Source organism: Vespa crabro, chromosome 5 (genome assembly GCF_910589235.1).
Source record: "Vespa crabro chromosome 5, iyVesCrab1.2, whole genome shotgun sequence".
Classification (NCBI taxonomy): Eukaryota; Metazoa; Arthropoda; class Insecta; order Hymenoptera; family Vespidae; genus Vespa; species Vespa crabro.
In genome coordinates this window covers 10,308,907-10,334,536 of record NC_060959.1, presented here as the reverse complement: position 1 = coordinate 10,334,536, position 25,630 = coordinate 10,308,907, and the positions used below count along the sequence as shown (strand labels likewise).

The 25,630-nt window shown below is 27.0% G+C and overlaps 2 protein-coding genes across 3 annotated transcripts in view; one reads left to right on the top strand and one right to left on the bottom strand.

Annotated features, from left to right (window-relative positions):
- Nucleotides 1-404: 404 nt before the first annotated feature.
- LOC124424128 (prohormone-1-like) lies at nt 405-16,542 on the top strand. The gene is made up of 3 exons (XM_046962723.1): nt 405-662; nt 7,556-7,676; nt 16,088-16,542. The coding sequence occupies exons 2-3, from the start codon at nt 7,566-7,568 to the stop codon at nt 16,250-16,252; spliced, it is 276 nt and encodes a 91-aa protein (XP_046818679.1). The 5' UTR covers nt 405-662; nt 7,556-7,565; the 3' UTR covers nt 16,253-16,542.
- Nucleotides 16,543-18,543: 2,001 nt separating this feature from the next.
- LOC124424452 (DNA ligase 3) overlaps nt 18,544-25,630 on the bottom strand; it is a 43,726-nt gene continuing 36,639 nt past the window's right edge. Inside the window, exons 6-22 of one of the 2 annotated variants that reach the window (XM_046963520.1) lie at nt 25,312-25,391; nt 25,153-25,230; nt 24,816-25,005; nt 24,569-24,724; nt 24,351-24,482; nt 24,171-24,250; nt 24,016-24,103; nt 23,837-23,914; nt 23,613-23,736; nt 23,429-23,499; nt 23,185-23,331; nt 22,878-23,086; nt 22,301-22,715; nt 21,993-22,106; nt 21,652-21,743; nt 19,970-20,060; nt 18,544-18,722 (exon numbers count right to left, since the gene is read on the bottom strand). In XM_046963520.1, the coding sequence (XP_046819476.1) occupies nt 18,570-18,722; nt 19,970-20,060; nt 21,652-21,743; nt 21,993-22,106; nt 22,301-22,715; nt 22,878-23,086; nt 23,185-23,331; nt 23,429-23,499; nt 23,613-23,736; nt 23,837-23,914; nt 24,016-24,103; nt 24,171-24,250; nt 24,351-24,482; nt 24,569-24,724; nt 24,816-25,005; nt 25,153-25,230; nt 25,312-25,391 (2,298 nt within the window). In that variant the 3' untranslated portion in view covers nt 18,544-18,569. The remainder of the gene's footprint in view (nt 18,723-19,969; nt 20,061-21,651; nt 21,744-21,992; nt 22,107-22,300; nt 22,716-22,877; nt 23,087-23,184; nt 23,332-23,428; nt 23,500-23,612; nt 23,737-23,836; nt 23,915-24,015; nt 24,104-24,170; nt 24,251-24,350; nt 24,483-24,568; nt 24,725-24,815; nt 25,006-25,152; nt 25,231-25,311; nt 25,392-25,630) is intronic. The other variant, XM_046963521.1, reaches the window with a different exon arrangement.

Sequence of the window (25,630 nt, the reverse complement as noted above, 5' to 3'; positions counted from 1 at the left end):
TAGGGATGCGCGTGGATGAAACAAGTTAAATCCACCTCTCACAGAGTATATATAGGGATAGTTCGAGGGAGAGTTAGATCGAGGAGGTATCCTGTTGCTTCGGATGCCGTTGTGCCTAGTCAGTAGCTACGAAGAGGATTCGTTCTATAGCATGTCACGTGAAACATTCCGTTAGGGGTGATAGGATGTAGTGGGGTGACAAGGAGTACAGTGGTGGTTGTGCTAGTAGTGGTGGTGGTGGTGGTGGTGGTGGTGGCGTTGGTGGTGGTGATGGGTGGTAGTTGGGTGGTGATAGTGGTGGTGGTAGTGGTAGCTAAAGAGGGAGCAAAATAGAAGAGGTTGAGTTTTTCATCTCCCCCACCTTGGCTGTATCCTGGAGATATAAAGTGATCGCGTACACGCTCGAAGCACAGTCATTCCGACATAGAGACTCAGAACAGTACGGTAGTACTTACAGTTTAGTACGCGATTATTGTTCGATTATAAATCGTAACTTTCTTCTTCTTTCTTTCTTTCTTTTTTATCTTCGATTCTTTTTCTATTACGAAAAAAAACGAGATAAATAAACAGATAGATAGATAGATAGATAGATAGAGAGAGAGAGAGATTGACCAATTTAAATTCGTTTTTCATTTTCATCGAGGAAGACAACAAAACTCAAGGTATAGATTTATTATTGATATAATATTACATTAATTTCGATATTAATCTTTTCATTGTATGCATTATTTTTGTGTTTTTTTTATCCTTTTTCTTTTTTTTTCGCATCAATTTCTTTTTGTTAAATGTCATACTTCCATTTTTATCGAGCCTACAATAATCACCGTGGATTACGCCGGGGGGATCGACTTTCGATCGATCTTTCGATATGATTTAAAAAAAAAAAAAAATGAAAAAAAAAAAGAAGAAAAAAATACAGAGAGAATATCGAAACAGGTTTAATAGTCAAGTGACAATATCGTTTACGGGTGAGAGTGTTAGAAAGAGAAGGAGAAAAAGATCGACGAGTTTTGGTTACGTTTTTTTTATTTGTTATTTTTTTTTTCTTTTTAGCAATACTCGAGATATAATATTACACTAATCGTAAACTATTGATTTGACTCATAGATCGACGTTCGATCGATATTGGGGATGATTTGAAAATACAAAAAAACAAAAAAAAGAGAAAGAAAATTAAAAGAAAAGAAAAAAGAAAGAAAAAAGGAACATTGAAATAAGAAAATTGTCGGATTTAATAAATAATTGATGCGTTTAATCAATGTACATGTGGTTAAGACAGAGAAAATCGTTGAAAGAGAAAGAGAGATAGAGAGAGAGAGAGAGAGAGAGAGAGAGAGAGGGAGAGAGAAAGAGGGAGAAATAAGTAGACAAGGAAATGAACTTTTTAATTGTTCATTTTTACCACCTCTCGTTCCCTCTTTCATTCCCAACTATCAAAAGTTTTGTAAAAGATAAATGAAAGATATATAAGATATCGTATTTCTTAGAATTGATTGATAATACAATTTCGTTGACTGATGAATATTATTTTATCCCAGCTAGCCATGAACTCTTTTTTTAATTGTAAATATAATAAGTGCCTGAAGTAAAAAAAAAAAAAAAAACATTATTATTATAATTGTTATTGTATTATTTTTTTTTTTTTTTTATTTCATTTTCATTTTTTCTTTTTCGTTTTCTTTCTCGCTCTCGTTTTCTATTCCTTTCCTTTTATCTTTCCTCTTCTTTCATTATTATTACATATAAAAGTTTGCAGGACTTTGAACGTTTTGTTTTTTTTGTTTTTTTGTTTTTTTTTTTTTTTTTTTTTTCCTTCTATTTTCTGTCTTGGAGAAAAAGCAATGCAGTTTGGTGTCCTTCCACTTCAATTACGTTATTCAATTGATTGAGAAATACGACGACCGTCCTCTCCTCAAACTTCTCGTTCGTTTCTCGAGTTAGTTAGCGCTCATTTTATCCAATGAGAAATTATTATGAAATAATTAAATGGATTATTATAATTATTATATATATATATATATATATATATATATATATATATATATATATATATATATATATTATAACTTTTCTATGATCAACTTTTTTTTTTTATTTTTTCCTTCCTTTTTTTTTCTCGAATTAATTAATTATATAAATTAATAAAATTTTAATTAGATGAACAAATCATTTTTCAATTAATATATATATATATATATAAATGTTTAATTTGATTTATTTCAAATAAAAGAATAGAAAAATATTTATGAATGAAAAAGAAAAAGAGCAAAAAAAAAAAAGAAAAGGAAAAGAAAAAAAAAAGAAATGAAAACGAATGAGAGGAAGGAAAAAAGAAAAAAGAAAATGGAGAAAAGAGAACAAATGTCTTTATCAAGGATATTCTCTGGTGACATTATTATTTGATCTGAAGGATCGAAAACGCGAGATAAGGGCGACATTCGTGCATTTAAGATCTATATAGGATCTCTCTATATAGTTATTATCAGATACACCGAGAAGGTCTTTTATCGTTTATACTGTTGGAAATCGATTATGAAAGAACGTGGCACGGTTATGGAGTACTAGTCGATGTGGGAATACGATTTTAATGTTTACCGATCGATTCGATATATCTCTCCTATAAAGTGGTTACTATCAGTTTATTAGTGGCAAACATTTGCATTCAATATTTTACCTCAAGCGAGTCGAATCAAATCGAATCGAATCGAATTTTTTGAGAGTGAAGAAAAAAAAGAATGAGCAAAGAAATTATCAAAGAAAAAAAAAAAAAATAAAATAAAAAAAAAATAAAAAAAGGACAACGTTCGCGCGTTAATCGATTTTATGCGAAATTTTTGTCATATTTATTTGATAGATATTGTAAAAATTTTCTTCGTTTGTTTATCGTTGAAAGAATTTTTTTTTTTTCTTCTTCTATTTTTCTTTTCTCTTTTTTTTTTTATTTTTTTTTTTCCTTAGCAAAGAAACAAAAGCTCGAAAGATTGGAAGGAGTTTTCCTTTTTTTTTTTCACACAAAAATTTTTACACTTCCTAAAATGAAGTTTACACTTTTCAAAAGTCCATTTCCCTGTCTTTTCTTTTTTTTTTTTTTTCTTTCCTTCGAAGAAAAGAAAGAAACGAAAAAGGAAACAAATTGTTCGATTCTCGAAAAAAAAAAAAAACTTCATTTTGCAATGAAACAAAAGAAACATTTCGTACGAATGAAATTAATGAAAATTCTTAATACATATGTTACTATTGGATCTTATATTATAGTCATTTTTTTTTCTTCACTTCTGTTATAACAGACATACACTCATTGCCTTGTAAAGGGCTTGTATCCGTCAATCAAACTCACGTCGTATTACCTACTTCGTTCACCCTTAGGAAAGCATTACATATATATATATATATATATATATATATATATATATATATATATATTGGGAGGGATTCGTGGTTGGTTCGTTCGTTGATATTGCATCGACTAAAGGAAGGAAGAAAGAAAGAAAGAAAAAAAAAAATGGAACTTCGTATAAGTTTGACGTTTTCCTCTAGTAATAAGGAAATGATGGATAAGCATGGGCGATTGAACAAATATTTTCTCAGTATTTAAATCTTTACCGAGGCCCCATATAATACGATTTACACGAAAATTCTTTATTATTTTTTTTTTCTTTTTTTTTTTATTATCATTATCATCACTCAAATCGTTCGCTTTAATAAATAATGATAATTAATGAACGAATAAGAGAAATAAAAGAATATCGTCAAAGTTGAACTTTTGAATTTGAAATGTTTTTTTTTTTTTTTTTTTTTAAATTTTTTCAATATGAATTTATCATAATACAAATGTTTTCATTAATTTTCTACGCGCATTTTCCTCTATTGTAAGTTTTCAATTAAACTTTCCATAATCTTTGTTCGGCAAAGCATAAGACGATGAATAGTTTCGCATCATAGTTTCGAACCTTCGCGATTATATTATTCGATAGTTCAGGAAAGTTCGATTAAACGTGTAATGCTCATCAACGAGGATCATCGTTTATCGTTGTTAACAACAATAAATAATATCGAACGACGGTGCATCGAACGTTCGAGAATAATGACTTTGGAACTATCATCGACGATATTGAAAATTAACGCGTATGAGAAAGAACGAGAAAAAGGACGAACGGTACGAGAAAAGTTAGAGAGATGAAGTATTCGAACATTTTCAACATTCAAGTTCGTTCCGTCGAGTTCTTTATATCTCCTTTCTTTTCTTTTCTTTTCTTTTTTTTTTACGATGGCTAAAAAAAAGAATTCAAAAGAAAAAAAAAAAAAAAAAAAAGAAACAAAAAACAAAGGACACGAAGAAAAGGAGAGAAAAATTTTATTCAACTTTCGCGATATATAATACGTGTGTTCGTTGAACCTGAATCAAATGGTTGTGAGTTTGACAAAAAAAAAAAGAAAAATAAGGAAAAAGAAAAAACAGTAAAAAGAGAAAAAAATTATTGAACAATATATTATCTTGAAAGATAAACGATTATTAATTAATTAATTACCGATTAATGTTTTGAGACATAATACGCGCAATCATTGATTCGTGCTATCAATTTATTCAATCGATTTAACTAATCGATTAATTCAATTGAATGTGACTTCATTTATTTGGTTTGATAAAGTGGACATTGGTTTTTAATAAAAGATACGTCCTCTGTTCTGGTTTATCCATTTGTATTGAATTATTATTTGTCGAATGCAAGTTAGTAATGGTTAAGCGTCCGTTCAGATTGGATTTATTTATTTCGAGAGGAAAAAAAAGCTACGAAAGGGAAACATATCGACGATTGATCGATCGATCGAACTATTTCAAACCAATCATGAAATTCTTCAATTACGAAATGTCAAAAATTAAACGTCGACTTTCTCTCTCTCTCTTTATGTTTTTTTTTATTTTTTTTTTCGAAATTGTTCGACATTAAATAATTTTCTCCGTCTTTTTTTTTTTTTTTTTTTCTTTTTTTCTTTTTTTTCCTCTTTATACCGACTTAGTTAGATTACGATGGTATATTTATTCTCGAGATCGAAACGAAAATGGCAAGATAAAAAAGAAATCTATTAGAGATGACGGCTAAGCACGATTAGATTGCTAGCTCGTTCCATACCGATACGTTTTCTCTTTATATGTTGACGTTTTTCTAATAGAAGGATAGAGAAAAGAAATAGAGGGCAAGAGAAAGAGAGAAAGAGAAAGAGAGAGATAGAGAGTGGGAGAGAGAGAATTCCTATCCTTTTTGCAGGAAGCTTTAAAAGCTCATGTAAGCAGCTTTACGGCTTGATTAAGGACGACCATGAAAGGAGAAAGAAAGAGATAGAAATATAGAAGCGAAAGAAAAAAAAAGAGAAAAAAAAACGAGAAAGAACGATTCAAACCTTTTAACATGTCGACGGAAATATGGACTCTTTGAAATTCATTTAATATTGGAAAAAGAAATTTTAAATTCGCACCTTTTTTTCGGACGGACGTAGCGTAGTTTAAAAAAAAAAAAAAAAGAAGAAGAAGAAAAAAGGAAAGATCTTTTTTCTTTTTTTTTTTTTCTCTTTCTTTTTTTTTTTTTTTTTTTTTTTTTCATATATAAACCCCTGCGCGTATGTTACATCTTATGACGTACCTGTAAGTACGAGTTGCCTAGCATTAGGGGCCGAGAAAAATATTTATCGATAAACTATCTACGAAAATTTTATTATCGACACGTTATATCGAATATTGTCGTTTTTAATATTCATACGATTAAGAGAGGATACAAGAAGCGGATATATAATTGATTAATAAAATATAGACTATTTGGAAAAAAGAAATAAATTGATCGATGTTAAGGAAAATTAAATTTTCAATTTAAAAATTCATAAGAGTTAAGCGAATGTGAATTATAAAGATACACCATTTGACGTATTCGAGATGAATGGAAATAATTCAAAACCACGTTCATTATAAAAATTTGATTTGACGTTAACATTATCGACAGGCAAAATATTTTTTTTGTTATCGCGGGGAGTAAAAAAAAAAAAAAAGAAAAGAAAATGACGAATAATTCAATCTGTATAAATTATATATATGTGTGTGCGTATACTTTTTCTTTTTTTTTTTTACCAGTTTGATACGAATTAAATTTCGTTATCCTTCGTTGGATCCTTCGTTTTATTCTTTTTTTTTTTATTTTCTATTCATTTATTTCGTTCCTTTAGTCTTTTTTCTTTCTCTTTTCTTTTTGCTTTTTTTTTTTGTTTTTTCTTTTGTTTTTTTTTTCTTTTTTTGTATACAGAACTTTAGTAATCATTACACGTAGTATCTGTACGTACGTACAGTGTATAAATCTATGAATTCGATATCATATTGGAAACTGATAAAAATGCTGAACGACAACGTATTCATATTTACAATCATACACGTATGTGGTAGTTGAAATGGTTCTGTAATATATACATATACATATATACATACATACATACATGGATGCATATCTATATGCACATCTACATCCATACACATATGCATGCGTATATACATATACATTTACATATATACATCTATACATACATATACAAGTACATATATACGTATTTATATACACATATTTATATATATATATATATATATATATATATATATATATATGCCTATGTATATGCATACACAAAAGCTTACAAAAATATTCATATAATATCTTATAAAAACATGAAAATATTACCACATATATATATATATGTGTATGTATGTATGTATATATGTATGTATGTATATGTATCAGTACGAGGAAGAAAACATTTTCGTTTTGTTCGATATCAGTGGGATATAACAAAATGATATCGTTTATGGGAATAAACTTTGTCCCTTTTTTTCCACCCTTTTTCGCCCTATCCCTTTCTCTCCCTCTCTCCCTCCCTCTCTCTCTCTCTCTCTCTCTCTCTCTCTATCTCTCTCTATTTCTATTCTTTTTTATTGCTGCCAGTAGGAAATCGTAACGACGCATTAACGAAGGTCTTTGACAAAAATCACGCTGAGTCGGAAAAAGGTCTCACCTAAATCGTTGGTGATAACCTTTTAAGCCCGTTAATAATGTTTCTATTCTTTACTTTTTCTACTTTTTCTTTTCTTCTCTCATCCTACTCCTCCTACTCCTCCTACTCCTTCTCCTCTTTCCTTTTTTTCTTATGCAATTGGAAGAGTCCAATTAAAATGGATCGCTTGAAATTCACGTTCTTTATGGGATTTAATATGTATATGTAATATTTGCTCATTCATAATTCGTAAATATTCCTTTTTAAAAGATTAATTATAAAGATTTCATTGTTAAATCTTTGGAAACTCGTGATATTTGTTTGTTTCCTTATTTTTTATTTTTCTTTTTATTTTCATCTATTTTACTTTTTTCTCCATCCTTTATTTTTTCCATTTTTTATAAACCCAATACTCGTCGAAGACTCGTTGAATATGTGAAATGATTTTTAATGAGATGTATATTGTCGATCGATTAAATTTCACTGTTTTTTTTTCTTTCTTTCTTTCTTTCTTTCTTTTTTTTTCCAGAGAAAGAAAGATGCAGTCGCTACGGGGTGCAGTAATATTGACGATGTTCTTGATCGTTATGATTGGTTGGACTACGGCGATACCAACACCCGAAAAGGATGTACTTTTGAACGACGTGGACGTGAGTGTGATCTTTTAAAAAAATACATATTAATTACTTTCAAACGATTAATGTAAAGTTTTATCTCGTTTAATCACTTTAATCGAAGATTTTTATGTCAGAGAAAAAAAAAATCAAGTATGCGACTTATCTCTAGGATAAGTTAATCCCTATGATAATATTTTTTCTAGATGAGCGAAAATAAAAATGACTCGAAAAATCATAGTTAGGAGTCAAATAAAAAAAGATATATATATATATATATTTTCTTTTTTTGATTAAAATATTTTTTATTTCCTCTCTCTCTCTCTCTCTCTCTCTCTATATATATATATATATATATATATATATATATATATATATACATAATTGCTATTAGTTTAACAATTAAACGACAAGTATAATCGGTACAAATTTTAAATGAGTTTCGATCGAAAGTATTTAACCTATTGCTTTGAAGAAATAGATCTATTTGAAAAAACAAAAATCGAAATGAAAGAAAAGAAATAGAAAGAGAGAGAGAGAGAGAGAGAGAGAGAGAGAGATGTATATAATCTATTGGAGTATATTTAAATGACAAAGGTAAAACGAGTAGCTTTAATGAGAAGCAAGACTTTAATGAGAAGACCTTTTACAAAAAGCGCGAATAAATATATACATGCATACGTATATCATGTAACAAGAAGTTAAAGTTTACTTACTAGAAGTTAATCAAGTTACTTTTATCGATTAAATTCTTTAGTTAAATCTAAAAAAAAGAAAAGGAAAAAGAAAAAAGTAAAAAAGAAGAAAAAGATAAGCCATGCTTTTACGAGTTCTCTATCCCTGTTTATTTACGATTATGGGGATATGTTTGATGATATTTCGATATTTCCTATCGTAATAATCGATATTGCGTATTATATCTTCGTTTCTATCTATCCATCTATCTATCTCATTCTCTTATTCTTCCTCTCTCTCTCTCTCTTTCTCTCTCTCTCTCTCTCACTTTATCTTTATAAAACGATATATTTATTTGTTTATAATTTATCGAATGTCCTTCACGAAATAACAAGATCAAACGATTTTATCTAACTTTAATCGTTAAAATTGAATTAAAGGATTAAAAATAAATTTGATAATTAATTAGTGATTTTAATAAGGAACGTTATCTCAATGAAATTATTTTGCACACACACATATATATATATATACATATATATGTGTATAATAGGTATATATAATATATTGCATATCTCATTGGCTTTAAAGATTACTCGTAATAATTTTATTATTATCTATTATCTATTATCTATTATCTTCGTTTTATTTATTAATCACGTCATTGTATTTATCTCTCTCTCTCTCTTTCTCTCTCTCTCTCTCTCTCTCTCTCACATATACACACAAAATTAAATTAAAATATGTTAATTCTCTGTGTGTGTGTATGTCTGTGCGTGAGAAACAGAGAGAAAGAGAGAAATATATATATAAAATAATTTTATCATCCAGTTATCAACAATATCCTTTTAGTATTTTTTTGATCGTTTCTTAGAATTTCTTTCGATATTACACATGAAAGAGCTCGAAGGAATGAATCTTTTTGACTGGATATCTGTTTAAAGATAAACAAAAAAAAAATAGAAAGAAAATAGATAAAAGAAATGAGGGATATAGAAACCTGTTGCATGGATTTTACAGAGAGAGAGAGAGAGAGAGAGAGAGAGAGAGATAGAGAGTAAATCTCTACATTCGCTCTTTGTCGTGACTCAATTTTACTGATATATACGTGTATATATTTTTTTTTAAAAGAGTAACTTTTTATCGCCATAGAAAAAGAGAAAGAGAGAGAAAGATAGAGTTCTCTGGATAAACGACGAGGTGTTGAGTTATGAACGTGAATCACGTTTTTGTGCTCGAAAGCATGTACGATTTTACGTTCTATTATAAGGATTTATTTTTTTCATTTTTCTTTTCAATTTTTTTTTTTTTTTTCTAATTCACAATTGATAGATAAAAAAGAAAGGGGAGATTCAAAAAGAAAAAAAAAAAAAAAATTAAAACGTACGGTCTTTCCTCTTTTGGAAATGGATTTAAGGGTAAGCCACAAAAATTGCGATTGATTTTTGTCTCTGTTTTTGTTTTTCCAATCAATTTTATTCTATTAAGTGACAAGAAGAAAAAAAAATCAGGATACCTTCGATCTGGGAGAATTTTATTTAATATTACGAATGAAAATTTTATTTATTTCGTAATTAACTATATACTTATGTATGTATGTATGTATGTATGTATGTATGTATGTACGTACGTATGTATATATTAATATTCCACAAATACGGATGAAATGATCGAATTTACAAGCTGACGCAAAGCACTGATAGTAGATTAAATATATACGTGCAATTTGGAAATATGACCTTTTACGTATTAAAAGCAACCACCAGATTCATGTAGCAAGTAATGTAATTTCCTACGGCAATGTAACAGACTTCTTCTTTTAATTAGTTACACCATTGATATTTTAACTTCTTTGTTAATCGAACTACTAATTTTACGCGTCAAACACGTCATAGAAACTTTGTTCGTCCCTTATAATCATGTCCCATATAATTGTGTCACTTTCGATCGAAACCACAAAACGATTATCTATGTCTATCAAATTTGTGTCGAGTATTTCCCATCTACGCTATTTCTCTATTTCTCTCTCTATTTCTCTTTCTCTCTCTCTCTCTCTCTCTCTCTCTCTCTCTCTCTCTCTCTCTCTGTCTCTGTCTCTGTCTCTCTTTACTTTCGAAGTACTGTCATTTGGGAAATACGAAAAGTGGTTTACCGCGTTTGCTATCGTATTTGTACAACATCGAGATTGTTATCGTTCACATCGCACGAAATGATTGCTCTCCATCGTTCTCTTTTTTTCTCTCTTTCTATCTCTTTTCTCTCTCTCTCTCTCTCTCTCTCTCTCTCTCTCTATCTCGAAATTATTATTTAATTATTCAAATCCTATGATAAATTAATGAGAAGAATTAATCCATAGGAAAGATACGAAATTGCGTATTATTATTGTATGGAAAAATTTTGAGTACAAAATTTAAAAAAAAAAAAAATAAAAAAATTAAAAAATTAAAAAATTAAAAAACAAAGAAAGCTAAGTTAAAAGAGTTTATTATTAAAATATAAAAATTTTATTTTATCGCTTTTCTTTCTATCAATGTGATATAACATAGGCATTGACATAATCGTACAGATCTCTTTGAGACGAATCTTCAATACGAATCTCCTGAAAATTGCGGATTGAATAATACTTTTTCTTTCTTTTTTTCTTTTTTTTTTTTTTTTACAGGATCATCTTCAAAATTTAATGGACGAATAAGAAAATGACAGGAAAGATTCATTCCTGGGCACGTACTTACATTCTTACTTTTTTACTTATCTTAAGGCTATCGTGCAATCACGCAAAGGCATTGTCTTTGAGAGAATTAATTTGGAAGAACACTTTATTTATACTTTTTGTCAATAGAAATTGCTTTTCTTCGTAGAGATAGAGTAATATTTTATTTTATTTTATCTAGAATAACTTTTTGTAGAATTCGTTGTTTTTACTGCTTTTCTTTTTTTTTTCTTTTTTCGTGGGTTTTTCTCTTTTTTTTTTTTTTTTCTTTTTTTTTTCTTATACCACATGATACAAATCTCATCTTCCAATGGTCACGAGCATATTCGAATGTTAGAAAAATTGAAGATTAAATAATTTTCTAAAAAATGTTATCACGATGACCGTCTAGTAAGATTATTTAACACGGAAATGAAAGAAGGTATTTAAAAAAAAAAAAAAATAAATAAAAAAAAAGAAAAAAGGAACAAAAAAAGAAAGATAGAAAGAAAGAAAGATTACACCAAGAACGTGTTACGGCATTTTTTACGTAACATTTCCCGTAACATTTCCCGTAAGGGATGAAATCGAAGTAGAATATTAAATATTGAATTCGATTTCAATAAATAAAACTTCCGTTATATAAGAAAATTAATATTTCATTCCGTTTCTGATCATTCCCAAGGTAATATTATTGTTATGGTTTTCTGTAATAAACTCCAGAATGTTTTATTTTTTGATATCAAAATAAATATAAAAAAAATATCATAATTTACGCGCGTGCGCGTGAGTATGTATATAAATATGTTCGATCGATTTTATTCATGTTTCTCCTTTTATATCGCATATGAAGATTGAACTTTGATCAGAGATCCCTTCGATATTTTTTTTTCTTTTTTTTCTTTTTCTTTTTTTTATTTATTTGAAAGATATCGTATTTTTTAGGTTACAATCTTCTTTCTTTATTTCTTTTTTCCTTCTCTATTTATTTTTCCCTTTATTTTGGACTAATAATAATCCTGCGAATTATATGCTCGTAGTATGTATGAAGGTCCAAAGGAAAGTTCCAAAAAAAAAAAAAAAAAAAGAAAAAAAAAGAAAAAAGAAAAAAGAAAAAAATAGAGAAAAAGATAAAGAGAACAGAAGATTCAGGAAACAAGAGAAATTCTGGTTTGACGTTTATAAGCTCGTTGAAATTAATGTTTACATGGAAATTGAATGAACGTCTGTTAAAATCTGATTACCCACTAAGACGGGATTATCGGTTATCGAATCAACCACGAGTTCCTCTAACTTCCGGCATTTTCATTTTTATTTCTTCTCTTTTTCTTTCTTTTTTTTTTTATCGTCCTTGAAACGATTGCACTCGAACGATCAGAAAATTTTTCAAGTATGAAAATGCAAATGGTGAAATCAAATTGACCTTACGAGTTCTCCTCCCCCTCTTTCTTCTTCTTCTCTTTCTTTTTCTCGAGTTCCAGTATACTATCCATTTATTATAATATACTATTCAAAAAAATTATATAATTGCATTATATATATATATACATTTTTTTCTTTCTTTTTTATTTTTTTTCTGAAATACCGCAACCTAAGCAAAGTTAGAAAATGTCAGGCTATATAATCTAAAGTAAAATCTACGAAGTTTTTACAAAATACTGACTCAACATTCGTTTTGCTGATCTCGTTTAAGAAAAAATTCCGATTAAATGTCTCCCTACGGGATATATATATATATATATATATATATATATATATATATATATATATATAAAAGGTTCGTTGGTTATTCGATAAATGTCGAGAATACACGAAGTTAGAATTTTGCTAAATGAACATGATGTTAAACAAAATGAAGGTAACAATAAAAAACGAAGAAAAAAGAGAAAAAAGAGAGAGAGAGAGAGAGAGAGAGAGAAAAGAAAAAGCTGAAAGTAACGAAACGTCGTGAACAATCGACGTAATCGATCTCGAAAGCTTGTATCGTAGAAAAGTCGATACGGAACCTTTCAACTGGTTCCAGCTGTCGATATATTTTATGAATTCATGCAAGAGAGAAAAAAAAAGGATTAAGAGAGAGAGGAAGAAAGAAAGGGTAAAGGATAAGGATGAGAATGGAAAGTTTGGTGGGATTGGTTGAGGGAGAGAGAAACCATGTCAGAAAAACGTACGAAGGATCGTCTTAGAGGACCTTTCGATGGTCTATTGAGATTTAGAATTAGGTAATAACTCTAACGAAGAGAAGGATCAAGAGAGAGATAAAGAGACAGAGAGATAGATAGAGAGAGAGGGAGAGAGAGAGAGAGAGAAATACCTCGTAAAGATGTGTTTCTCGTTTATATGGTACTATCGTAAAAATAAAACACCCTTATGTCGATCCATTTTGTTACTTTTCAACGAGAGACATCGTCAGACATAAAAAAAGGGGAAAAAAGAAAAAAACGAAAAAGAAAAAGAAAAAAAGGAACGAAACTTATTTTCTTTTCGTTCTTTCTTTTCTTTTTTCTTTTTTTTTTCTTTTTTCTTTTTTTCTTTTTCTTTAGATCGATCTAATAATTCTATAGTCATCTTATTAGAGAATCAACGAATTTCTGTTCGAAAAAATATATTTTGTTTTTTTTTTTTCTTTCCTTTGTTTTTCAAACACGTACATACGTACGTGCTATTATTTTAATTTACTCGAGATCTATTAATACAATCTATTTATAATTATTTGAATAAGTAGAAATTGTTCGATATATTTTTTCTTTTTTTTTCTTTTTTTTTTTTCTTCTTTATTTTTTACTCGTTAGTCATTAACTTTTGTATTACATGACTGTTTTTTAAAGATCTTCTTTTTTTTTTTTCTTGTCCTTTTTTTTTTCTTCATTTTAAAGGATACAAATACAGTATCGTTTATATATCTCTCAAAAACACGAATAGTTGAAATGCTTAACTTTCCATAAACTTTCTTGTCATGGTTGACGGTTTGCTGATATCGTTTCAACTTAACTAAGAAGAATATCATAATATCATTTGTATACATACACGTGTATATATATACATATATATATATATATATATATATATATATATACACATATATGCATATATCATGAGACAAGAGATTTTCATGGAATGTAAACGAGGAGTTGAAACTGCTTGGATGCGCGAATCGTTTACGCTCAAGCAAACATACTTTAACCTTATTCTCGTTATCGCTAACGTAACTGCATCCAAACTTTCCTTGTAAAACAAAACGAGCTTTAGAATTCTAACGAAAGGTCGGTAGAGAACGAAGAACGAATGAGTAGGTGGATGGGTGGGCTGAGTTGGATGGGATTGGTGGGGTTGAAGGTTGAGGGTTCAAACTGACGAAGGAAATGTCGCGCGCTCGTCTTTTTACGAAGTAATCAGAGAAACGGTAATTAACTTCCTAGGAAAATAAAATAATATATCGTGGAAGGATTATTACATTAGCAGGTGAGAGAAATTTCAAAAAAAAAAAAAAAAAAAAAAAAAGAGAAAAAGAAAAAAATAATAATAATGAAATACAAGATATAAAAAAAAGAGAAAGTCGCCCTGAGTTCTTTTTGTTTTATTTTTCTTTTTTATTTTACGTTTTTTTGAAATTTTACCGACAACGATTAGTCACGCGTACGTGTAAATTGAGATTATTAACGTCGATAATTAGGAAACTTAAAGAAATGATATTACGTTGGAAGATAAAAAAATTAATGAAATAAAAAGTGATAAAGAAAATTTGAAAAAATATAAGTAGCCATATTTTTTTGGAATTTCTTTATGATCTATTAATCATTTTTTATAATCTGATTAATCACATATGTGTGTGTGTGTGTGTGTGAATTGAATTTAAATTTATGTATGTGCGTGATCGAACGTATAAATTGAACATAAACTTTTGTATCTGTATAAATATTTTGAATATATGTACGTATGCATCTATGTTGCTGTGCTATATATATATATTCAATTATATATTGAAATGTAGTTAAAGTAACAATAATATAAATATATAGGATAGAGTTAATGTATTTACATATAGTGATAGTGATAGTAGATAGTGATATAGCGTTAGTAGTCAATGTTATGATAATATAACTAAGTATGTCAAGTGTATCTAGATATAACTATAACTAACAACTATCGGTATCTTACCTTAATTAAATTCATATTTTAAAGTAAAGTTATCTCTTCCTCGAAGGAATTATTTTAAGAATTAACATTGTCCCAGTTTTCTCGAAGCGTTCTTTCGTTTACATTTAGAAATCTATAGTCATACATAAGAATAATTTATTCTTCAAACACTATTAGATATTAGATAACCAATATCGAAGTTTATGCTGATTTAAAAGGTTTTCTCGATCAGAGAAAGAGAGATTGAATGTGTTCTTGTACTTTCGAACGTTCTGAGATAGAAACTTCAGGGAATTTGTTGAAAGTTAAATTTCGCGTTTAGACAATTTACGAGATAGACAGAGAGAGAGAGAGAGAGAGAGAAAGTGAGAGAGATTTTTATTGAAGTAGAATATTTTCTAAAGCAATCTCATGAAAGCATTTTAAATGATATATATATATATATATTGAAAGTCACTAATTAAAAAAATAAATAACATTTTTCTTTCTTCTCAAAAAAGAAAAAGAAGACAAAGATAATATAATAAGATATAATAATACGATTTTTTTTTTTTTTCATTTATTTTACATTTTAAATTGGAATAATTTTATTATTATTATTATTATTATTATTATTATTATTATTATTATTAAATTAAAAAATTAATGTATCGGAATCTTTTTCTTTTTAATTAATACAAAATTAATTTTAATCTCTCTGGAATGAAACGATAGTATACACAAAAATGGTTTAAATTAATAAGAGAGAAAAAAAATAAATAAATAAATATATATATTTTTAATGTAAAAAGTGTAAAAGTAGTTCCTTTTTCTTTTTCTTTTTTTTTTTTTTTTTTTTTTTTTTTTTTTTTTAATTAGAAACAAGAAAGAAAGAAAGAAAAAGAAACGAAAAAATAGAAAAAAGAAAAAGGGAAAGAATACATACTTTCGTTTTTTCTCATTGCAGTTGGTGGATGATGACGGTAGCATCGATGCAGCCCTAATAAATTATCTATTTACGAAGCAGATCGTAAAACGACTTAGAAACCAACTCGACATTGGAGATCTCCAACGTAAGCGAAGTTATTGGAAGCAATGCGCCTTCAATGCAGTTTCCTGCTTCGGCAAATAAATCATTCTACTTTATTGCTTGCACAAAGGAAAGATAAGGAAAAAAGAAAAGGAAGAAAAAGAAAAATGAAAGGAAAAAAATGATCAAAAACAAACAAAAAAAAAACAAAAAAGAAAAAAAAAAAGAGGATACCATATTCAACTATCTCTATTTCCCTCTTTTATCCTTTTCAAAGTCTCGCCTTAAAAATGAAATAATTACGACGAGAAAGATATCTTCGATAAAGAGCAACAAATATATACGTATATATAAATATATATATATATATATATATATATATATATATATATTAAAATTAAATAATCAATTAATTAATTATATATGATGCAATTACGATCGTCCTAATATCCGCAATAGAATTATTTTAATAAGTCGTATATATTTTTACGTGAAAATTAATTTTCAATTATTATTAATAATCACATAAATCGTAGGAATGTTTAATTAATAAGAGTGAATTGTTAACATACACACATACATATATATGTATATATATTAATTTTATTAATTTTATGTATATATATATATTTTTATAAAATTAATAAAATTAATACATATATAATAATATATAATATATATATATATATATATATCTTTTTTTTATTATATGTTTATTGATAATAATCGAGAAACGTTATTGTTTTTTTTTTAAATTAGAGAAATAATAATGAAAAATAGTAAAGTTGGCGGATGTAAAGGGGAAACATCGATCGTTTCTGCAATATCCTCTCAATACCGAAGCAAGAAGTAGTTTAGTAAAATACATATCCTATTTGAATTTGATTTTTTCTTTGTTGTTATTATTGTTGTTGTTGTTTTTTCCTAATAGATATAAGAAAATAAATAAGAAAATATTGTCGATCTTTATGATTCGTTCGATCTGAGGGAACATATTGAAAATATTGATTATTATAACTAATGGAGTCTTTATCTTCTGAATCAAATACTACGATACTATTTATCTATCTAATTAAATAATTAATAAAATAATGGAATGTATTAATGGAGTATGTGCAATGTATTCGAAACTTACGATACCATAATATGATATCCATAAAAATTGTTTAAAATGTATTAAGATTAATCTTCAATGAAAAAAAAAAAATAAATAAATAAATAAAAAAAAAAAAGAATACAAAGCAGTATTATACTATATACCTATATTTATGTTATAATTAAGATTCTATATTGGTTACAGATAATGATACGTTAATATAGGATTTTATTTCCATCATAGTTAAAATTGCATTTATTTAGTAAAAAGAAGAAAAATAGGGAAAAAATATATTTCGTTCGTAATATGTCATTGTTATAAATTTAATTAACAATTTAACGTAAAAGGCATATTTTATATTTACACGATTTATTCACATGCTCTTGATTATTTTAAAAAATATCTAAATAATAATATTATTATTATTATTATTATTATCATCATTATCATTATCATTAATTACAATTAGTTCTCTCTAAGAAATATTATATAATAAAAACAAATACATTCTAAAAAATATATTATCTATACACGTAAATAATTTCAATGAACTTACTCGATATAAAATGATTAATAATTATTCTATTGATTTTCATTCATACTTAGAGAAATTTTATATCGATACATATTTAATTATTTTTCTAATTTTTCATCATTTTAATCTCACATCAATTTGAAAACTGATAGTTTCGCAAAGAGTTTAATTACCGTAATATAATTAATTTCATTCTTTAAACCGTACAAGTGTGTATACCCACCCTTCTACAATGTCTTCTTAATTTCAATTTTACGAAACAAAATTTTCCATCACGTCGTTTCTCGTAATGGCTTCTAAATTGGATTTTAACTTTTACGGCATCTCCTAGAACGTTCTTTAATTTCACATTATATAAATATAAAATAATTAATATAATCATAAAATGTATATATCAATATGATGTTATAAAAAAAAAAAAAAAAAAAAAAAAAATATATATATATATATATATATATATATTCCAAGTTAGTAATCATTTCTCTTAAATTTTTAAATATATCGCTTATCATATTTTATCACTCGTCGTTAAGTACATTGAATTTTGAATACTTTTATAATAATAAAAAATACTCGATAAGTATTTGTTTCTTAAATTTTTAAATTGTCTTCATCCTTTTCACATTTTTCTTTTTGTCCATCGTTAGTCCCTCCAATTTCGAATTTATTTATTAAACATTTCTAGATTCCCGTAATAATAAAATATCGAGATAAAAAGCACGTCGGAATAAGTGAAGAAAATCAAGAAAATGACAAAGGATATTTTCAATTGAAGAAGCTCGTTCTTATCATTCATAGGAACAGGTGCAAGAACAGTCGCAATAATCCGCAACTAATGTTACAGCGTACGAATAAATATCTTTCATTTCCGATGATGCAGCCGATTCTTCCAGCCACGATGAATTAACGTGTCTTGCACTTTTAGGTATGTCCTCGAAATCCTATAAAAAAAAATTTTTAAATATACATATAAACTAAAAACATAAAATATTAATATAATATTCAATGATGATAAAAATAATAATAATAATAATAATAATAATATCAATAAGAAAAATAATAATAATAATAATAAATTTTACACGTACACGAGTACTTCAAATTAGTTTGAAATTCTAAAGAAAAGAAAAGGGGAAAAACAAGATTATATCAAAAACACGATCAATTGAATAACAGTGTATCGCTGATAGATTAAAAAAAAAAAAAAAAAAAAAAAAAAAAGAAAAAGAGAAGAAAAAAATGCAAATTGTTGAACGAGCAAAAGATTATTTACAAAAATTATTACTTCCAAAATAACATTGTATGAGATCTATGAATAAATTTCACGCGTACATACATATTTTCGAGTTACTTTAAAAAAAATAAAAAAAAAAAAAAATAAAAAATAAAAAAAAAATTAAAAAAAAATAAAAAGGAAAGGAAAAATATGATTAATTAAAAAGCGATATGCCGCTTTTAATATTTTTCTTTTTTTTTTTTTAAGATGAGTATAAATGAAAAAACAATTCGATAGCATTTGATAAAAATTTGATAAAATTTGATAAAAAAGAAAAAGAAGAAGGAAAAATAAAAAAAAGAAAAGGCTTATTTACAAAAATTTATACTACGAATAAAATTGAAAGTGATCAATAAGAAAATCGATGTGTATTAGATAAACGTGTTCTGATATATAACATCGTAGGGGCTTGTAGGATCTATTAGGTAATTGCTATGACAACATGTAGAGATTAATTGGCATAGGCCGATGGACGATTAAATCCAGCAGGCATCTTGCAGGTTACGGAAACTGTTTAACGACGAAGCAGTCTCGGTAATGGCTCCGGTATTAACTCTACGATTAATCTTGTTAGCTTCACATCCTGGCGATGCGAGCAGAGATTTAAGTTCGTGTTCGTATCGATCGAATTTCTCGCTCCTTTTGCATTCGTCCGATTGAACAGTGGAAATGAAATTTCTGTTTTATTTCCGTAACCGACAAATACAAATGTTTACAAGAGTTATGAAAAATTATTAAATCAAAAATATCATTAAAAGGAAGTGACATTAAAAGGAAACAAAACAAAAAAAAAAAAAAAATATTGTTTTCTAAATTAATAATTGTTAGCGGTATTAACCAAATACAATTATTTTTTTTTAAATTATTATTATTATTATTATTATTATTATTGTTATTTTTTTTTTAACAAACCCTCAGAACTGTCGATGGAATTTCTTTACGATCGTGAATCACGTGAGTGGATTTGCATCGATCCGAGTCTTTCAAGATAATCGCTCCCAGTCTGATTATTTATTGATTTTTATTAAGGACAATATAATTCATCTGAAGTAAATTTTCTATGCTTAAAAAATAAAAAAAAAATATATATATATATATATCTTTAATATTGCTTAAGCTTTGTTATAATAATTCTTAAGCTGCTTTAATACTTCTTAAGAATGTATCTTAAATTAGTGTTAAAAGAATTCCCTCGAGGGATTGAAGACTACAAGTCAAATGTTTCCACCTAATGGTCTCTAATTATATTATCTTTTGAAATAACTATATATATATATATATATATATATATATATATATATAAATTATTAAAATATATATATATATAAATATGATATTATATATATATATAAAATATATATATATATATATATATATATATATATATATATATTACTTATTATTATATTTATTATAAAGAATTTTTAATATTTTACATTTATACTAAATAATACTAATATTATTTCATCGAAAAGTATACGATATAATATCAAACCAAATATATCATAAAAGTAATACATAAAAAAATATTAGTAAAAATAATAAAAATAAATGTGCCATTCATATTAATAAAATATACTATTCCCGTTTATTCGGTTGCAGAATACTCATGTTATTTATACCAATAGAAGAAGATTAATTTAAGTATTTATTCGTTAGAATAGAAAAAAAAAAAGAAATCAATAATACCGACATTATTTATTGATCACATCGAATATTTTCATCAGACGTATCATTAAATTGATTATTAAATGACCAATGATAATATCTTTGTTATAAATATCCAACGAATTTAATGAAATCAAATAAAATAAAATAAATAATAATAAAACTAGAAATATATATAATAATAATAGTGTTGAGTTTCAATATTATCTCTGATTAATATCTTGTAATAAAAATTTTCATGGATTAACAAGTTCAAATGTTTAATTCTCACGTTTTATTTCGAAAATAAATTAAAATTTATACAACGCCATAATTATCTACGTTCGAAAAGTTTCGATCATATGCGTTTTACTGTCTATATTTCGCAATTTTCTTTTTTCTTCCCCACTTCGGTTTTTTCTTTTTTCTTTTTTTTTTTTTTTTCCTTTTTATTTGAAAAGCCCACTTAATAACGATTAACTTGTAAATACTTCACAGACGCAATGGTTTTAACAGTTTATGTGTATGACTTCGATCATGTCATTTGTAAATTACAATACCGTGTCATATGCACGAATGTTCTAAGTGGATTCTTTTTCTTTTTTTTTTATTTTTGTTGAAAATATATAAATGAAAAAGAAAAAAAAAAAGAAAAAAAAAAAACAAAAAAAAAGAAAAAAGTATCATCGTACACAGTGAGGGAAAGAAATATTTTTCTTTTCGGATTGTAAAAATATTTCTATTTTTTTTCAGACTTTATGATTTGGAAAAAAACAAAAAACAAAAAAAAAGAAAAAAAGAAAAAACGAAGAAATAAAATAAAACAAAGTAAACAACAAAGGAAAAGAAATTAACGTAAAAATTTATGAAAGTTTTATAGTCATTAAACTTTTGATTCACCCTTTATAAATAAAACATACATATATCGTAATATACAAAAAGGATACGTTTTCAGTTCTCGGTAAAAACGTTTTCGTTTCTTTTTTTTTATGTCACGCGCTAGACTGACACGAACCTCTTGAAATATGCCCTTTGATCTCTGCGAATTAATATTTTTTTTTTTAAGTTATTAGATATCATTAAAATGTTAATGTTAAACGTCAAAGCATAAAGATAGTCGAAAGAAGAAGAAGAAGAAAAATGACGAAAAAAAAGAAGAAGAAGAAGGAGGAGAAAAGAAGAACCATATAAAAGAAAAAAGAACGAAAAAATATAGAAGAGGAAGAATCATGAACAAGTGGATTTTTCGTAATTTACAGAGTTGAATCGCATGGGTGCGTCGACTTACCAATACATCCTCCATATTGTCGGATAAAGGCTGAGCATCAAATGGCAATCCTTTTTCTGGCTTTCGACCATCAATCCAATTTAAAGGACTTCCTCTTTCGTTGTATTCGATGTACTATTCTCATCGGGGAAGAGGGAGAAACATTTATTTATACATGTTCAAATATAATTTATCAATACAAATTATATTGTATTAAATAATAATGAAAATACGATATATAATATATTATTATAAATGTGGATTAATAAAAATATGATAATTGATAAGTGAATATATTTATCGATCGTTAGAAATATAATAATACGTACGTCTTTATTAACGAAAGAGTAATACTTGATAGACTTATCTCTTTCAGAATCAATTTCATTGTTCATCATGGATTCTTCGTATTCTAAACTCTCGATTGGATTGTCCTCTTTTTTTATATTAATATCAGAATTATTACTGACATCGAATAAATTCATTTCCTTTTTTATTATAACATTTTCCTCGTAACTTTCTATTTCTTTCTTTACTTTTCTACTTGTACTTGGCCGATCAATTTCAAATTTTTTCTTAACTTTGAATTTAATTTTTCCTATTGTATTCCCATTGTCGTCATCCATGATATTTGTTTTCTCCATTTTTATTCCTTTTGGAGAAATATTTCTTTTGGTATCGACTTCGTCGGAAATCGATAATGTAGAACTGGTCGAAGCTACTACTTCGGGATCTTTCTTTTCACTTTAAAGATTGCAAAAAAAAAAGAAAAGAAAAGAAAAAAAAAAAAAATTGAAAAAAAAAAAATAAAACAAAATAAAACAAAACACACAAAATAACAATACATCATCGACTAATGTATTTGTTAAAAAACGTTAATGTTAATTTCATTGACTTCAATCTTACTTGTTATCGGCTCCCAAGAGAATACTAAAGTCCAAGGAGTCAGAACTCCTTTTAAATAATTCACGAAGTTCCTTCAAATTCGTAGCAGTAGACCAATCCTTATCATTGCGAATCCTTGTTACTCGCGGAAACCTAATGCTAATTCCATCCGCAGTATGTACTCCTTGATCTGTAAATTCTGCTCCGGTGATCTCCCAAACTGGTTGTTTCTTAAAAAAAAAAAAAAAAAAAGAAAAAAAAATCAAAAAAATCTATATACGTAGAATTAATTTCTTTTGATGAAATGATGAAAAAATATATTGATTACCTTTGGATCTTTTGCAATGAAATCTGGTACCATTGGTTTGTTAACTCGTAACCATTTTGGAACTTTCGCTGGATCCTTACCTATTTTAATCATATCGAGTTTATTTTGAAGAGTTTCTAACATAGCATCGTCATGGCCTGAATGTACCTAATTAATAATCACTCATTACTCGTCATTTCATCATCCTCTTCAACTATTTCATTTTACATAAATCAAATTTTATCTTTTAAAATGAATCACTCACTTTTGTCACAGTTAACCATTTATCAGTATCAGGATCGTAACAACCCATAAGAAAAATTGACATCATTCCTCCTAAAAAAAGAAAAACAATAGATACATTTCAATATTATTAGAACTTTTGGTAGAGATAGAAGAATGATGATTATTTTGAAAATTTTGTATAAAAAAAAAAAAAATCTATGAACCTTTTTGACCAGTTCCATACCATGCGCCGAGAACAACGAGATCTGCACTATCGGCCATGGCGCCACCGAACAAATAATCCTTCTTTACCTTCAACCAATGTCTTTTACCGGGCTCATATTTACTCTAAAATTATTTTTTTACATACACATATATATATATATATTCAATAATTATTGATACTAATAATAGTGTCATTATAAGAATTTTTAAAAACGATTTATACTTTAATATCTTTAAGAACTAATCCTTCGAGACCCAATCTCAAAACTTTTGCAATCATCTCTGCCAAATCTTTGGGATTCTAAAATCATGATATATTTGATTATTAAATGAATATGATCGAAGATTTGCAAACTAAACTAATAAAAACAAAACAATTCTTTTTCTTTTTTTTTCACATACATGCACTTCCTGGGATTCAGACAGCATTATTCTATTAGGTATTTCAGTCATACTATTCTTTAAAATCTCTCTTCTTTCTTGCATAGATCTGACAAGTTAAAATAAAATTATTACAATTTCACAGAGAAATACTTTATTGTTTTATTAAAACTTACTTGTTAATAAGCACTTCTCCGTTGTAATAAATACAATCAAAGACAAAAAGACAAACGTTTGCGTCCTTAAATTCTGATTTCTGCAACATGTAGATATAAGCAACTGCAGACAGATGTTTAGTATAAAAGTACTACTATGTAACATTATGAATTATTATATATACATATAGTTACATTTACCTTATGAATGCCTAAACTTCCAAATGGCAATGGTTTGCCAGTTTTGTTATCGATCAAAAGTATTTCAGAATCGAGGATTAAATCATCACCATCTGGAAATGCTTTCGGAATGTAATCCTTAAAGTGTTTTATCTGAAATTATTATTATACATTTTTTTTTTTTTTGGAAATAAATCTTAAATAATTCTAATAAAAAAAAAAATTAATTAACAACATACTTTATGTGCCATAACTGGTTTAAGAGATCGACTAAAGTATCGAAATTCATTATCCCTCTTATGCACTTGAACACGTTCGCCGTCATATTTAATTTCAGCGAACATCCCGTTAGAACACTTTTTCATTGCCATTTCAACGGACTTACATGCTTCAGCCTTAATATGAAATAGATATGTTGATAATGTAGTTATTTATATTATCTACGTATGGTAACGTTAAAAATTTATATAGAAATTTATTGCTTACCAACATCGGTAAAACAGGAGTCATAAGAGAGAGTGCTATTTTAGTGCCACCTGGCGAGGTCAATAAAGTAGTTCCCTTCGTTGAAGTTGACGATGGCATAGAGGTAGTTGGCATAAATCGTTGCACTACAGTTTCTAAATTCATTGACACTTGAAACGCTTTAAATGCATCCTCGTGAACGGCGCTAAGACTATAATAATAATAATAATAGTAAATAAATAATTATATTTAAAAAAAACGTTTATGTTAATTTATCATAAATTCTTTTGCTATAGAAATAATTATAGGAGGAACTCAAAAAAGAAAAAGAAGAGAAAAGAAAAGAAAAGATACTTACATATGCTTAGGACCAGCATTTATTCGAAGATCATGCTTTATCAACCTTATAATCATTTTCAAATCATTTCCGGTACATCTACAAATCATAAGAATCTCAGATAGAAAAAAAAAAAAAAAAAGTAATCCTATTATTTTATTATAAAACAAACGAATTTACCTATCAATAATCGATTTAAAGTGATGAATTTGTTCGTCCTCCTTCGTTAAACTTGACAAAAACTCGAGAAACTGATCCACCTGTATTTGTATGAAAAAAAAAAAAAAAAAAAAGAAAAAAAGAAAAAAAGAAACGTATCTTATTGAAAGGAAACGGGAAAGGAGAAAAATTTAAATATATGACAAATTCGAAATAATAGTATTTGATATTTAAAGAAGAAAATTTATCGAACAAACGGAAAGTAAAAAAAATACGCGATTAGATTTGATGAGTAAATTTGAAATTCGAACGAGTATAGTGAGAGAAAATACATGCGGGA

Bases quoted from the DNA above. Each gene is read 5' to 3' on its own strand.
- LOC124424128 (XM_046962723.1), top strand. From the start codon at position 7,566: ATGCAGTCGCTACGGGGTGCAGTAATATTGACGATGTTCTTGATCGTT. The intron at 7,677-16,087 runs GTGAGTGTGATC...TTCTCATTGCAG, and splicing joins TACTTTTGAACGACGTGGAC to TTGGTGGATGATGACGGTAG.